This window comes from Caloenas nicobarica, chromosome 2, assembly GCF_036013445.1.
Source record: "Caloenas nicobarica isolate bCalNic1 chromosome 2, bCalNic1.hap1, whole genome shotgun sequence".
In the NCBI taxonomy this organism is placed as follows: Eukaryota; Metazoa; Chordata; class Aves; order Columbiformes; family Columbidae; genus Caloenas; species Caloenas nicobarica.
Window position 1 is genome coordinate 165,184,962 of NC_088246.1, and position 15,292 is coordinate 165,200,253.

A 15,292-nucleotide genomic window follows, 5' to 3' on the forward strand; every position below is an offset into this window, starting at 1 on the left:
ACACATGGACAGACACGCAGGCAGACACACGGACTGACACACGGACAGACCCGTAGATGGACACACGGACTGACCCATGGACAGACCCACAGACTCACCCACCCACAGCCAGACCCACGGACAGACCCACAGACTGACCCACAGACTGGCCCACCCACGGACAGACCCATAGATAGAGCCACGGACTGACCCACCCACGGCCAGACCCACGGGCTGACCCACACACTGGCCCACCCACGGACAGACACACGGACTGACCCACGGCCGGACCACCGCCTCACCCACCCACGGCCGGACCCACGGGCTGACCCACGGGCTGACCCACGGCCAGCCCCCCACGCCCCCCCGGCCGTGCCCCCGGGTCGCTCCGCGGGCGTGTCCGTGGGTCCGGTTGCGGCCCCGGCCCCGCGCGTGGGGCGGGGGGGGCTCCGCGGCCCCGGCCCCGCGTTCACCTGCCGCGCGCAGCCATCTTGGGGGGGCGGGGCGTGGGGCGGGGCCGGGACAGCCCCGGGGCCCCCCGGGTCCCCCTGTCCCCGGGTCCCGCCTGTCCCCGTATGTTCCCGTGTCCCCCGTGTCCCCCCGTGTACCTCCCGGCTCCCCCCGTGCTCCGCCCACGTCCCCCCTGTCCCCGCGTGTCCCCCCTGTCCCCCGTATGTCCCGGTGTCCCCCCGTGTTCCCCCCGTGTCCCCCCGGGGACCCCCCGTGCTCCTCCCATGTCCCCCGTGTCCCCCCCCGTGTCCCCCATGTCCCCCCCTGTGTCCCCCCGTGTGTTCCCCCCGTGTCCCCCTGTCCCCTCGTGTCCCCTCGTGTCCCCCGTGTCCCCCGTGTCCCCCCCGTCCCCCCGTGTCCCCCGTGTCCCCCCCGTCCCCCCGTGTCCCCCCGTGTGTTCCCCCCCGTGTCCCCCGTGTCCCCCATGTCCCCCTGTCCCCTCGTGTCCCCCCCTGTCCCCCGTGTCCCCCCCGTCCCCCCGTGTCCCCCCCGTCCCCCCGTGTCCCCCCGGCCCCGCCCCGGTTTCGCGCCACTTCCCAGGCCCCGCCCCCTCGGCCCATTCGCGCGGGGGGCGCGCGCGGCCCAACCGGCTCGCGGAGGGCGGGGGGTGGAGGCCCCGGCCCCGCCCCCCCGCCCGCCCCTCAGCCAATCAGCGCCGCGCTCCCGCCGGACGGGCGGGGAGCGACCCGCCCCTCCCTCCGACCGTTGGCCAATGGGAGCGCAGCCCGCGCGGCCGGGCCAATGGGGTGGCGCGGGGGGCGGGACCGTCCCGCTCCGGGCCGGGCGGCGGCGGCGGCCGGTGACCGCGGACATGGGGCTGCGGAGCGCGGTGAGGGGCGGGACCCCCCGGGAACACCCGGGACCCCCCCGGACCCCCTGACACCCCCCTGACCGCCCCCCCGGGACCCCCCCGGGATTCCCCCCCGGGATCCCCCCGGGAATCCCCCCGCCCCGGGACACCCCCCGGACCCGCCCCCCGGGATTCCCCCCCGGGATTCCCCCCCGGGATTCCCCCCCGGGATCCCCTTGGGGATTCCCCCCCCCCCGCCCCTCCCAGGGTTACCCCCCCGGGGATTCCCCCCCACCCCGGGGACCCCCCCCCCCCCCAGGGAACCCCCTAAATAGCGCCGCCCCCTCCGGGGACCCCCCCCACTGGAAACCCCCGGGGAACCCCCCCCCGCCCCCCCGGGTCTCCCCCGTTGTTCCCCCCTCAGGGACCCCCCCCCGCCCCCCCCCGGACCCGCGGCCGCGGCCTTGAGCGCTGGGGGGGGGCGGGGCGGGGGGACACGCCCCCCAAGGCCGGGGGGTGGGGCGGGGGGGGACACCCACCGAGGGAGGGTTGGGGTCCCACTGAGCCCCCGGGCCCCCCCAGGTGCAGCTGTGCCGCCTGCCCCCCCCCGCGCTGCAGCGGCCCCCGGGCCCCCCCCCGCCCCGGTGAGATGGGGCGGATGTGGGGCTGGGGGGGCGTGTGGGGCTGGGGGGGTCTGTGGGGCTGGGGGGGTCTGTGGGGCTGGGGGGGTGGTGGGGTGCAAGGGGGAGGTTCTGTGGGTCGGGGGGGGGTCTATGGGTCACGGGGGGGTTCTATGGGTCAGGGGGGTTCTTCCGTTCACGGGGGGTCCGTGGGTCTCGGGGGGTTCTGTGGGTCGGGGGGCTCTCTATGGGTCTGCGGGTCTCTATGGATTGGGGGGTCCGTGGGTCCCAGGGGCTCTATGGGTCGGGGATTCTATGGGTCGGGGGGCTCTATAGGTCAGGAGGCTCTATGGGTCGGGGGGGTTCTATGGGTCGGGGGCGTCCTATAGGTCGGGGGCGTTCTATAGGTCGTGGGGCTTCTATGGGTCGGGGGGGTTCTATGGGTCGGGGGGGGTCTGTGGGTCGGGGGGCTCTATAGGTCGGGGGCATTCTATAGGTCGGGGAGGTTCTATGGGCCGGGGGATTCTGTGGGTCGGGGGGATTCTGTGGGTCGGGGGGGGTCTGTGTCCCGGGGGGGTTTATGAGCCGCGGGGGTCTCCGTGGGTCGGGGGGTCCGTGGGTCGGGGGGGGTCCGTGGGTCGGGGGGGTCTCTGTGTCCCGGGGGGTTTGTGAGCCTCGGGGGTCTCCGTGGCCCGTGCGCCCCCGCGCTGACCCCCGTGCCCCCCCAGTCGGGCCGTGGCGCGGCCGGTGCTGCTGGCGCTGGGGCTGGGGGGGGCGCTGGGGGGGGGCTGGTACGTGAGCGCGGAGCCCCCCCAGCGGCGCAGGGCGCGCCTCCTGCTGGACGGCGTGGGACGCTTCGGCAGGTGGGGGGCCGGGGGGGCGGGGGGCGGGCCCGGACGCCTGGGTCCCCTCAGGGCTGACCCCCCCCGCCCTGTGGGACGGTTCGGCAGGTGGGGGGGTTGGGGGGGCGGAGCTTGAGGGGATGGGAGGGCCCGGACGCCTGGGTCCCTCCAAGGTTGAACCCCCCCGTGGGATGGTTCGGGAGGTTTGGGGGGCTGGGGGGTTCCCCGGTCTGACCCCCCCGTGCCCCCCAGGTCCCTGGCCGTGGGTGTTCACATCTCCCTGGACTATTGGTGGACACAGAACGTGGCGCTGCGGGGGCTGGAGGAGGTGGGGGGCACGGGGGGGACTGGGGGGCTGGGGGAGGTGGGGGGCACGGGGGGACTGGGGGGCTGGAGGAGGTGGGGGGCACGGGGGGGACTTGGGGGCTGGGGGAGGTGGGGGGCTCAGGGGGACTGGGGGGCTCAGGGGGGCACTTGGGGGGCTCAGGGACAGTTGGGGGGGCTCAGCGAGGGGTCCTGGGGCTTGGGGCGCTTGGGGGGCTCAGTGGCTGGTTGGGGGCTCGAGCATTTGGGGGGCTCAGGAGACACTTGGGGTGCTGGGGGGCACTGGGGGGGCTGGGGGCTATGGGGACACTTGGGGTGCTGGGGGCTCTGGGGGGCACTTGGGGGGCTCTGGGGCAGTTGGGGGGCTCGGTGGCTGGTTGGGGGCCCAGGGGACACTTGGGGTGCTGGGGGGCACCCGATGGTGGTTCTTGGGGGGCTCAGTGAGGGGCTGTGGGGGGGCTGGTCTGTGGCCCTGTGTCCCCCCGGGGATGTTGGGGTGCTGGGAGGGTTTTGGGGTGCTCTGGGTGGGTTTTGGGGCGCTGTGGGTGTTTTTGGGGCGCTGTGGGTGGTTTGGGGCTCTCTGGGTTTGTTTTTGGGGCACTCCGGGTGGATTTTGGGGTGCCGTGGGGGTTTTGGGGCGCTGTGGGTGTTTTCAGGGTGCTGTGGGTGTTTTTGGGGTGCTCCGGGTGTTTCCGGGGTGCTCCAGGTGTTTTTGGGGCACTCCAGGTGTTTTGGGGGCACTCTGGGTGTTTTCAGGGCGCTCCGGGTGTTTTTGGGGTGCTCTGGTTGGTTTTGGGGTGCTCTGGGTGTTGTGGGGGCACCGTGGGTGTTTTCGGGGTGCTCCGGGTGTTTCGGGGTGCTGTGGGTTTTTGGGGGCGCTCCGGGTGTTTTCGGGGCGCTCCGCGTGGATTTTGGGGCGCTCCGGGTGTTTTGGGGCACTGTGGGTGTTTTCGGGGCACTCCGGGTGTTTTGGGGTGCTCTGGTTGGTTTTGGGGTGCTCTGGGTGTTGTGGGGGCACCCTGGGTGTTTTCGGGGTGCTCCGGGTGTTTCGGGGTGCTTTGGTTTTTGGGGGGCACTCTGGGTGTTTTCAGGGACTCCGGATGTTTTCGGGGCGCTCTGGGTGGATTTGGGGGCACTCTGGGTGTTTTGGGGCACTCTGGGTGTTTTTGGGGCGCTCTGGGTGTTTTCAGGGCACTCTGGGTGTTTTTGGGGCGCTCTGGGTGTTTTTGGGGTGCTCCGGGTGGATTTTGGGGTGCTCCGGGTGTTTCAGGGCGCTGTGGGTGTTTTCAGGGTGCTCCGGGTGTTTTGGGGGCACTCCGGGTGGATTTTGGGGTGCTCCGGGTGTTTCGGGGCGCTCCGGGTGTTTCAGGGCGCTGTGGGTGTTTTGGGGCGCTCCGGGTGGATTTTGGAGCACTCTGGGTGTTTTGGGGGTGCTCCGGGTGTTTCGGGGCGCTGTGGGTTTTTGGGGGCGCTCCGGGTGTTTTGGGGGCACTCCGGGTGTTTCGGGGCGCTCCGGGTATTTCGGGGCGCTCCGGGTGTTTTGGGGGCGCTCTGGGTGTTTTTGGGGCGCTCCGGGTGTTTTCGGGGCGCTCCGGGTGTTTCGGGGCGCTCCGGGTATTTCGGGGCGCTCCGGGTGTTTTGGGGGCACTCCGGGTGTTTTCGGGGCGCTCCGGGTGTTTCGGGGCGCTCCGGGTGTTTTGGGGGCACTCCGGGTGTTTTCGGGGCGCTCTGGGTGTTTCGGGGCGCTCCGGGTATTTCGGGGCGCTCCGGGTGTTTCGGGGCACTCCGGGTGTTTTCGGGGCGCTCCGGGTGTTTCGGGGCGCTGTGTTGCGTGACGCGCCCCGTCCCCAGGACAGCGCGGCGTTCGCGGCCGGGATGTCGCGGTGCCACCGGCGCGGCGCGGAGCGGCTGTTCTGGGGGGCCCTGCGGAACGGGGGGCTCTACGTGAAGCTGGGCCAGGGGCTCTGCGCCTTCAACCACCTCCTGCCCCCCGAGTACGGCGCCGCGCTCAGACCCCTGGAGGATCGGGCCCTGCAGCGCAGACACGGAGAGGTGACGGGGACACGGGACCGGGACACGGAGAGGGGACATGGGGACATGGGACCAGGACACGGAGAGGGGACATGGGGACAGGGGACACGGAGAGGTGACGGGGACATGGGACCAGGACACGGAGAGGGGACATGGGGACATGGGACAGGGACACAGAGAGGGGACCGGGGACACGGAGAGGGGACATGGGGACAGGGGACACGGAGAGGGGACGGGGACACGGGACGGGGGACACGGAGAGGGGACACGGGGACAGGGGACACGGAGAGGGGACGGGGGACACGGGACGGGGGACACGGGGACAGGGACATGGAGAGGGGACCAGGGACATGGGACAGGGGGCGGGGACACAGAGAGGGGACTGGGGACACAGGGGACACAGGGGTGACATGGAGACAGGGACACAGAGAGGTGACTGGGGACACGGACGCGGGGGACAGGGACACGGAGAGGGGACAAGGGACATGGGGAATAGGGGACACAGGGGTGACAAGGGGACAGGGACACGGAGAGGGGAGCAGGGACACAGGGGACAGGGGGACAGGGACATGGACAGGGGACACGGGGTGACATGAGGACAGGGACGTGGAAAGGGGACAGGGGAAATGGAGACAGGGACACGGGGGACAGGGGACAGGAGCATGGGGGGACATGGGGACAGGGACATGGGCAGGGGACATGGGGACAGGGACACAGAGAGGGGACAGGAGACAAGGACACGGGGGACATGGGGACAGGGACACAGAGGAGGGACCAGGGACAGGGACACAGACAGGGGACACGGGGACACATGATCATGGACAGGGGACACGGAGACACAGGGTGACATGGGGACAGGGACACAGAGAAGGGACAGGCGACATGGGGTGACATAGGGACAGGGACATGGAGAGGGGATGGGGGACACGGGGGGTGACGTCGGGGGACATGGAGAGGTGACAGGGGACAGGGACATGGGGTGACACGGGGACAGGGACACAGAGAGGGGACAGGGACACGGACGGGGACAGGGGGACACAGGGGGTGACCTGGGGACACCGAGAGACGACATGGGGACACAGGGAGACATGGGAGAGACACAGACAGGTGACATGGGGACACGGGGGTGCCCTGCGGTGGGGACATGGAGAGGTGACATGGGGACACGGAGAGGTGACATGGGGACACGGGGGGGTCACCTTGCGCCCCCTGTAGGACAGAGCGCTGTGCTGGGGACACCGTGGGGGGGGACACGGGGGGACAGGGGTCCCCATGTCCCCCTGTCCCCAGGTCAATGAGCTGTTCCTGGAGGAGCTCCCCATGTCCCCACGCTGTCCCCATCCTGTCCCCATGTCCCCATCCCCATGTCCCCACGCTGTCCCCCCAGATAGACCAGCTGTTCCTGGAGGGGTTCTGCACCATGTCCCCACGATGTCCCCATGATGTCCCCATGATGTCCCTTAGGTCAATGAGCTGTTTCTGGAGGAGTTCCCCATGTCCCCATGATGTCCTCATGTCATTGTCCCCATAGGCGGATGAGCTGTTTCTGGAGGAGTTCCCCATGTCCCTGTCCCCATGTCCCCGTCCCCATGTCCCTGTCCCCCCAGGTGGATGAGCTGTTTCTGGAGGAGTTGCCCATGTCCCTGTCCCTGTCCCCATGTCCCCGTCCCCATGTCCCTGTCCCCCCAGGCGGATGAGCTCTTTCTGGAGGAGTTCCCCATGTCCCTGTCCCCATGTCCCTGTCCCCATGTCCCTGTCCCCCCAGGCGGATGAGCTGTTTCTGGAGGAGTTCCCCATGTCCCTGTCCCCATGTCCCCGTCCCCATGTCCCTGTCCCCATGTCCCTGTCCCCATGTCCCTGTCCCCCCAGGTGGATGAGCTGTTTCTGGAGGAGTTGCCCGTGTCCCTGTCCCCATGTCCCTGTCCCCATGTCCCTGTCCCTGTCCCCCCAGGTGGATGAGCTGTTTCTGGAGGAGTTGCCCGTGTCCCTGTCCCCATGTCCCTGTCCCCATGTCCCCGTCCCCATGTCCCTGTCCCCCCAGGTGGATGAGCTGTTTCTGGAGGAGTTGCCCCTGTCCCTGTCCCCATGTCCCTGTCCCCATGTCCCCGTCCCCATGTCCCTGTCCCCCCAGGTGGATGAGCTGTTTCTGGAGGAGTTCCGCACCACCCCGGCCGGGCTGTTCCGCGAGTTCGACTACGAGCCGGTGGCGGCCGCCAGCCTGGCCCAGGTGCACCGGGCGCGGCTGCAGGACGGGACCCCCGTGGCCGTCAAGGTGGGGGCACGGGGACGGGGACCCCCCGGACACCCAGGGACCCCCAGGACACCCTGGGGACCCCAGCCTGGGACACCCTGGGGATACCCCAGGGACCCCCCGGACACCCAGGGACCCCCAGGACACCCTGGGGACCCCACCCCAGGACACCCTGGGGATACCCCAGGGACCCCCAGGACACCCAGGGACCCCCAGGACACCCTGGGGACCCCACCCCGGGACACCCAAGACACCCCAGGGACCCCCAGGACACCCAGGGACCCCCAGGACACCCTGGGGACCCCACCCCGGGACACCGAGGAACCCCCCCAGGGACCCCCAGGTCACCCAGGGACACCCCGAGACGTCCCCAAGGACACCCAGGGACACCCCCAGGGACCCCCAGAACACCCCAGGGACCCCCAGGACACCCATGGAACCCCCCCGGGATCCCCCCAGGGACCTTTCCAGGCACCCCCCCGCCTCCAAGAGACCCTTGTGGATCCCGCCCCCCCCAACCCCAGGCGAGCCCCTGGCCCCCCCTTCAGACAGCCCTGGGTCCCCCAACAGCAAGACCCCCCCCTCCCGGGGACCCCCCCCAGGGACCCCTCCCACAGCGGGACCCCCAGCAGGGGACACCCCCCCATGGTGACCCCCACTGCTGATCCCCCCCCAGGAGACCCTTGGGCCCCCCAGACACCCCCCAGGACCCCCTGGGAACAAAACTCCCCGTCAGGACCCCCCAAAGCTCCCCCTCCCCAGCCCCCACCTGCTGACCCCCCCGGACTCTCCCCCAGGGACCCCCCAGGACACCCTTGGGGATCCCCCCCCGGGAGCCCCCCCCAGCTTCCCCATCCCCCAGGACACGCGGGGACCCCCCAACATCGACACCCCCCGGGGTTCCCCAAGGAGCCTCCACCGGAGCTCCCCCCCCAGCAGACACCCCCCCAGTGACCCCCAGTGACTCCCCATGACCCCCGTGATCCCCCCAGTGCCCCCCAGTGAACCCCATGACCCCCCCAGTGACCCCACATGACCCCCGTGATCCCCCCAGTGCCCCCCAGTGAACCCCATGACCCCCCCAGTGACCCCACATGACCCCCGTGATCCCCCCAGTACCCCCCATAACCCCCCAGTGCCCCCAATAACCCTCCAGTGACCCCCCCATAACTCCTCCAATATCCCCCATGACCTCCCCAGTGACCCCCCCAAACCCCCCCAGTGCCCCCCAGTAACCCCCCAGTGCCCCCATGACACCCCTGGTGTCCCATGTGACCCCCCCACTGTCCCCCCCGTGTCCCCCCGTGACCCCTCCAGTGACCCCCCCGCCATGTCCCCTGTGACCCCCCAAGTGTCCCCCAGCATGACCCCTGTGACCCCCCAGTGTCCCCCCATGACACCCCCGGTGTCCCCCGTGACCTCCCCAGTGTGCCCTGTGACCCCCCCATGTCCCCCCGCGACCCCCACTGTCCCCCCCACTGTCCCCTGTGACCCCTCAGTGTCCCTCCCCCTGTCACCCCCCTGTGCCCCCGTGACCCCCCATGTCACCCATGACCCCTCCGCTGTCTCCCCCATGTCCCTTGTGACCCCTGCAGTGTCCCCACATGTTCCCATGTCCCCCTGTCCCTGTGTCACCCATGTCCCCCCTGTCCCCCATGTCCCCATGTCCCCATATCCCCCTGTCCGCATGTCCCCCAGGTCCCCCTGTCCCCATGTCCCCCGTGTCCCCAGGTCCCCCTGTCCCCTGTGTCCGCATGTCCCCATGTCCCCCTGTCCCTGTGTCCCCCAGGTCCCCCGTGTCCCCCTGTCCCCCTGTTCCCAGGTCCCCCTGTCCCCATGTCCCCCATGTCCCCATGCCCCCCAGGTCCCTCTGTCCTCATGTCCCCCATGTCCCCATGTCCCCCAGGTCCCCCTGTCCCCATGTCCCCCATGTCCCCATGTCCCCCAGGTCCCTCTGTCCTCATGTCCCCCATGTCCCCCGTGTCCCCCTGTCCCCGTGTCCCCATGTCCCTGTGTCCCCCTGTCCCTGTGTCCCCCAGGTCCCTCTGTCCTCATGTCCCTCATGTCCCCCATATCCCCCTGTCCCCGTGTCCCCATGTCCCCATGTCCCTGTGTCCCCCTGTCCCCATATCCCCCTGTCCCCGTGTCCCCATGTCCCTGTGTCCCCGTGTCCCCGTGTCCCCATGTCCCGTGTCCCCATGTCCCCCATGTCTCCCTGTCCCCCATGTCCCCGTGTCCCCCAGGTCCCTCTGTCCTCATGTCCCCCGTGTCCCCGTGTCCCCGTGTCCCCATGTCCGCATGTCCCCCTGTCCCCGTGTCCCTATGTCCCCATGTCCCTGTGTCCCCCTGTCCCCCATGTCCCCGTGTCCCCCAGGTCCTTCTGTCCTCATGTTCCCCCGTCCCTGTGTCCCTGTGTCCCCGTGTCCCCATGTCCCCATGTCCCCGTGTCCCTGTGTCCCTATGTCCCCATGTCCCTGTGTCCCCCTGTCCCCCATGTCCCCATGTCCCCATGTCCCCCTGTTCCCAGGTCCCCCTGTCCCCATGTCCCCCATGTCCCCATGTCCCTCAGATCCCTCTGTCCTCATGTTCCCCCGTCCCCGTGTCCCCGTGTCCCTGTGTCCTCCTGTCCCCATGTCCCCATGTCCCCGTGTCCCCATGTCCCCATGTCCCCATGTCCCCGTGTCCCCATGTCCCCGTGTCCCCCTGTCCCCATGTCCCCGTGTCCCCATGTCCCTGTGTCCCCATGTCCCCCTGTCCCCATGTCCCTGTGTCCCCATGTCCCCATGTCCCCATGTCCCCGTGTCCCCATGTCCCCATGTCCCCGTGTCCCCCTGTCCCCGTGTCCCCGTGTCCCCATGTCCCGTGTCCCCAGGTCCAGTACATCGATCTCCGCGACCGGTTCGAGGGCGACATCCGGACGCTGGAGCTGCTGCTGCGCATCGTGGAGTTCATGCACCCGGCCTTCGCGCTCGGATGGGTGCTGCAGGTGACACCCCCTGTCCCCAGGTCACCCCAGTGTCCCCTCAGTGTCCCCATGTCACCCCCATGTCCCCGGTGTCACCCCATGTCCCCTGTCCCCCCCCAGCTGCCACTGCACATCGTGGGGTTCGTGCACCTGGGCTTTGTGCTCGGATGGGTGCTGCAGGTGACACCCCGGTGTCCCCGTGTCACCTCAGTGTCCCCATGTCACTCCTATGTCCCCCGTGTCCCTGTCCCCCCCCAGCTGCCGCTGCGCATTGTGGGGTTCCTGCACCTGCCTTGGCCCTGGGATGGGGCTGCAGGTGACAGCCCCCCGACAGACCCCCCGTGTCACCCCCATGTCACCCCCATGTCCCCCCTGAGCTGCCACTGCCCACCATGCGGTTCCTGCCCCCCCCGCACTGGGCTGGGGCTGCAGGTCCCTGGGGGGGACACACGCTCAGGACCCCCCGTGTCCCCGTGTCCCCGTGTCCCAGGAGCTGAAGGGGACGCTGGCGCAGGAGCTGGACTTTGAGAACGAGGGTCGGAACGCGGAGCGCTGCGCCAGGGACCTGCGGCACTGCGGCTACGTGGTGGTGCCGCGCGTGCACTGGGACAAGAGCAGCAAGGTGGGGACATGGGACATGGGGGGGACATGGGGACAAGAGCAGCAAGGTGGGGACATGGGACATGGGGGGGACATGGGTGCACTGGGACAAGAGCAGCAAGGTGGGGACATGGGGGGGACATGGATGCACTGGGACAAGAGCAGTAAAGTGGGGACACGGGACATGGGGGGGACATGGGGACAAGAGCAGCAAGGTGGGGACATGGGGGGGACATGGGTGCACTGGGGCAAGAGCAGCAAGGTGGGGACATGGGACATGGGGGGGGACATGGGGACAAGAGCAGCAAGGTGGGGACACAGGGACATGGGGGGACACGGAGGGGACACGGGTGCACTGAGACAAGAGCAGCAAGCGGGGGACATGGGGACATGGGGGACACACGGGTGCACTGGGACAAGAGCAGCAAGGTGGGGACAGGGGACATGGGGACATGGGGGGGACATGGGGACAAGAGCAGCAAGGTGGGAACACAGAGGGACATGGGGGCACATGGGTGCACTGGGACACGGCGGGATACGTGGACATGGGGGGGACATGGGTGCACTGGGACAAGAGCAGCAATGGGGGGACACGGGGACACGGGGACATGGGGACAAGAGCAGCAAGATGGGGACAGGGGGACAGGGATGGTGGGAGTGGTGGCGAATGGGGACAGAGAGAGGGATCAAGGACCAGAAGAACAGTGGAGACAGGGGAGAGGGACTGGGGACAGTGATGGCAGGCACAGTGGGGACAGGGCACAGGGACTGGGGACATGATGGGGACAGGGGTGGCAGCTGCCGTGGGACAGGGATGACAGGGGCGATGGGGACAGGAGCCCTGGGTACGGGGACAGGGACAGCAAGTGTGCTGGGCAGGGAGGAAAGGGGCTGCTGGAGACATGGGGACACGGGGGGACACGGGGACATGGGGACCACAGGCACACGGACCGTGGGTGCGATGGGGACGGGGGACATGGGGACGGGGACCGTGCGTGTGATGGGGACAGGGTGGCAGGGATGGGGGGACAGGGAGCAGGGGACAAAGGATCTCAGGGACAGTGGGACAAGGACTGGGGGTGTGTTGGGGACAAGGGACAGGGCTGGCAGGGATGCTGGGACAGGGACCATGGGGCCGGGACAAGGACAGTGGGGACAGCGGGGATGGGCTGGCAGGGACAGGGGGCTGACATGTCCCCATCCCTGTCCCTGTCCCCCCCGTGTCCCTGTGCCCATCCCTGTGTGTCCCCATCCCTGCCTGTCCCTGCTTGAACCCACCCGTGTCCCTCCCCATTCCCCCGCCTGTCCCCCTGCGTCTCTGTCCCCTGTGTCCCTGTCCCCACCCCTGTCCCCTTCCCTGTCCCCTTGTCCCACATGTCTCTGTCCCTACCCCCGTCCCCCTGTCCCTCTGTGTCCCTGTCCCCTGTGTCCCTGCCCCTGTCCCTTGTCCCCTGTGTCTCTGGCCCTGTCCCTTGTCCCTGCCCCTGTCCCCTGTGTCCGTGTCACTACCCCTGTCCCCCGTGTCCCTGTCCCCCCGTGTCCCTGTCCCGTGTCCCCCCGTGTCCCCAGCGCATCCTGACGGCCGATTTCTGCGAGGGCTGCAAGATCACCAACGTGGAGGGGATCCGCAGCCAGGGCCTGGGCGTGCAGGACGTGAGTGACACGGGGCGGCGTTGGGGACACCCCGGGGACACCCTGGGGACACCCCAGCGCTGTCACCCCCCCGTGTCCCCGCAGGCGGCCGAGAAGCTGATCCGCGTGTTCGCCGAGCAGATCTTCTACACCGGCTTCATCCACGCCGACCCCCACCCCGGGAACGGTACCAGCGCCGGGGGGGGGTCCCCGAGGCCCTGGGGGGGTCCCCAAGGCGCCCGGTGTCCCCATGTCCCCGCGTCCCCCCCGCAGTGCTGGTGCGACGCGGCCCCGACGGCAAAGCCCAACTGGTGCTGCTGGACCACGGGCTGTACGAGTTCCTGAGCGAGAGGTCAGGGGGGGCCGGGGGGGCCCCGGGGGGGCGCTGGGGACACGGGGAGGACGTGTCCCCCCCTGAGGCCTCGGGGACCGCAGGGACCGCGCGGCGCTGTGCCAGCTCTGGAGAGCCATCGTCCTGCGCGACGACGGGGCCATGCGCAGCCGGGCGGCCGAGCTGGGGGTGCAGGGTGAGTCGGGGGGCCGGGCACCGTGGGGGGGGCCGGCACCAACCCCTGGGGTCCTGGCACCAACCCCTGGGGTCCTGGCACCAACCCCTGGGGTCCTGGCACCTCTGGGGGTTCTTGTCACATCCCCAGGAGGGTCCCCAGGCGGGTCTTGTCATTCCTGGGGAGGGTCCCCAAAGGGGAACAGGGCGGGTCTTGTTACCCTCGGGGGGTCCTGTCACCTCTGGGGGGGTCTCGTCGCATCCCCAGGGGGGTCTTGTCATCCCTGCGGAGGGTCCCCAAAAGGGAAGGAGGGGGCACTTGTTGCCCTCTTGGGGTCCCGTCACCTCTGGGGGGGCTGTCATCCCCCCCCGGGGTCCCGTCATACCCCAGGGGGGTCCCCAAGGTGGGTCCCGTCACCCCCAGGGGGGTCCCCACCTTCCCGCTCCTTGGGGGGTTCCCGTCCCTGTTGTCCCCAGTGTCCCCAGGCTGCGCTGGCGCCGTCTGGGGTGACCCGTGTGTGCTGGGGGGGCTGAACCCTTGAACTTCACCCCTGGGGGGCTGCAGCCCTTGAACTTGACTCCAGGGGAGCTGCATCCCCTAAACCCGCCTCCCTGGGCCGCTGCCCTTGAACTTGATCTCGGGGCGGGGGCTGCAGCCCCGCCCTGCTGCCCTGAGCTCCCTGGGGGGTTCTGCAGCCCTTGAACTTGACCCCTGGGGTTCTGAAACCCTTGAACTTGAGGACTAGGGGGCTGTAGCCTCGTTCTCCTGCCCTGAGCTCCCTGGGGGGTTCTGCACCTCCTGACCTTGACCCCCGGGTTCCTGCAGCCCCTGACCTTGACCTCTGGGATTCTGCACCCCCTGCCCTTGACCCCCGGGGTCCTGCACCCCTTGAACTTGACCCCTGGGGTTCTGCAGCCCCTGCCCTTGACCCCCGGGGTCCTGCACCCCTTGAACTTGACCTCTGGGGTTCTGCACCCCCTGAACTCGACCCCCGGGGTTCTGCACCCCCTGCCCTTGACCCCCGGGGTCCTGCACCCCTTGAACTTGACCCCCGTGGTCTTCCCCCGCCCCAGATTACTTCCTGTTCAGCGAGATCCTGATGCAGCGGCCACTGCGGCGCGCGGGGCTGTCGCTGGCGCGGGCGCTGACGGGCGCCGAACGCGCGTACATGCAGGAGATGGCGGCGCAGCATTTCCAGCGGGTGCTGCGCGTCCTGCGGGCGCTGCCGCGGCCCATGCTGCTGGTGTTCCGCAACATCAACACCGTGCGCAGCATCCACGCCGCGCTGGGCGCCCCCGTCGACCGCTACACCCTCATGGCCAAGGCGTGAGTTTCGGGGGTGCGGGGAAAAAAATGGGGGTTTTGGGGGTGTTTTCAGGGGGTCGGGGATGAGGCGTTTTCGCCCCGTAGCGCCGTGAGGAGCTGGAGCCGCCTGACCGGGGAGAAACTGGGCGGAATTGGCAGAATCGGCGTTTTCTGCTGGTTGCGCGTGTTCTGGGAGAGCCTCAAGTTCGAGGTGGCGCTCAGGTGGGTGTGGGGGGCGCTGGGGAAAACGGGGGGTTGTAAAAACGGGGAGGGCATGGGGAACCCCCCCCAATTTCCTCCCCTCGGTCGCAGGTTCGAGAGCCTCTCGGCGCGGGCGACGACGTCGCTGCTGCGGCTGCTCTTGGCCTGGGGGGTCCTGACCCCCAGCCCCGAGATGGACGAGTATCTGCAGGAGTAGGGGGGTCCCCCAAAATAAACACCCCCCCAAGTAAAAATAAACCCCCTCAAAAAGAACCCGCCACCTGGTTTGTGCCCCCCCGGCCGGGACACGGACACAGACACGGGACGGGGGGTTCCTGGTTCTTTACAAAATTTATTTTTTGGGGGGGGGGCCCTCAAAAATGCGCCGTGACCCGGTCGATCTCCAGCAGGTCGTCCAGGATCTGGGGGGAAGGAGGCGCTGGGGGTTATGGGGCGCGGGATGTGTGGGGCAGGGAGGGGGCAGGACAGGGGTGGCCTCGTGTGTGGGGTGGAGGCCTGTGGGGATGAGGGGGGCTGGAAGCACGGCCCTGCCCCACGGCTCTGCCCCACGGCCCTGCCCCATGGCCCTGCCCCACAGCTCAGCCCCACAGCCCAGCCCCATATCCCTGCCCCACAGCCCACCCCATGGCTCCCAGCCCCACAGCAGCCTCATGGCTCCCTGCCCCACAGCTCTGCCCCACACCCCTGCCCCATGGCCCAGCCCCACAGCCCAGCC

General features: G+C 69.6%; 3 protein-coding genes across 3 annotated transcripts in view; 2 read left to right on the forward strand and 1 right to left on the reverse strand.

Annotated features, from left to right (window-relative positions):
* The first annotated feature begins 1,290 nt into the window (after nt 1-1,290).
* Nucleotides 1,291-14,900, forward strand: ADCK5 (aarF domain containing kinase 5). Its single transcript, XM_065628467.1, has 15 exons — nt 1,291-1,318; nt 1,862-1,923; nt 2,628-2,762; nt 2,994-3,069; nt 4,917-5,117; nt 7,228-7,368; nt 10,220-10,333; nt 10,803-10,934; nt 12,482-12,565; nt 12,650-12,731; nt 12,818-12,896; nt 12,980-13,071; nt 14,124-14,376; nt 14,461-14,577; nt 14,668-14,900. The coding sequence occupies exons 1-15, from the start codon at nt 1,301-1,303 to the stop codon at nt 14,771-14,773; spliced, it is 1,692 nt and encodes a 563-aa protein (XP_065484539.1). The 5' UTR covers nt 1,291-1,300; the 3' UTR covers nt 14,774-14,900.
* Nucleotides 8,951-10,212, forward strand: LOC135986317 (uncharacterized; the record flags this gene model as incomplete). Its single annotated transcript, XM_065630276.1, is given in 2 exon segments — nt 8,951-9,912; nt 9,915-10,212. Coding segments are annotated over 2 exon segments (1,101 nt in total), but the record flags the coding sequence as incomplete, so codon positions are not given.
* The window catches only part of CPSF1 (cleavage and polyadenylation specific factor 1), a 29,168-nt gene continuing 28,765 nt past the window's right edge, over nt 14,890-15,292 (reverse strand). The window contains exon 38 of the mRNA XM_065628462.1: nt 14,890-14,978. Within this exon, the coding sequence (XP_065484534.1) occupies nt 14,931-14,978 (48 nt within the window). The 3' untranslated portion in view covers nt 14,890-14,930. The remainder of the gene's footprint in view (nt 14,979-15,292) is intronic.

Coding starts and splice junctions, on each gene's coding strand:
- ADCK5 (XM_065628467.1), top strand. Junction 12,897..12,979: donor TACGAGTTCCTGAGCGAGAG/GTCAGGGGGGGC, acceptor CGGGGACCGCAG/GGACCGCGCGGCGCTGTGCC. Junction 14,377..14,460: donor TACACCCTCATGGCCAAGGC/GTGAGTTTCGGG, acceptor TTCGCCCCGTAG/CGCCGTGAGGAGCTGGAGCC.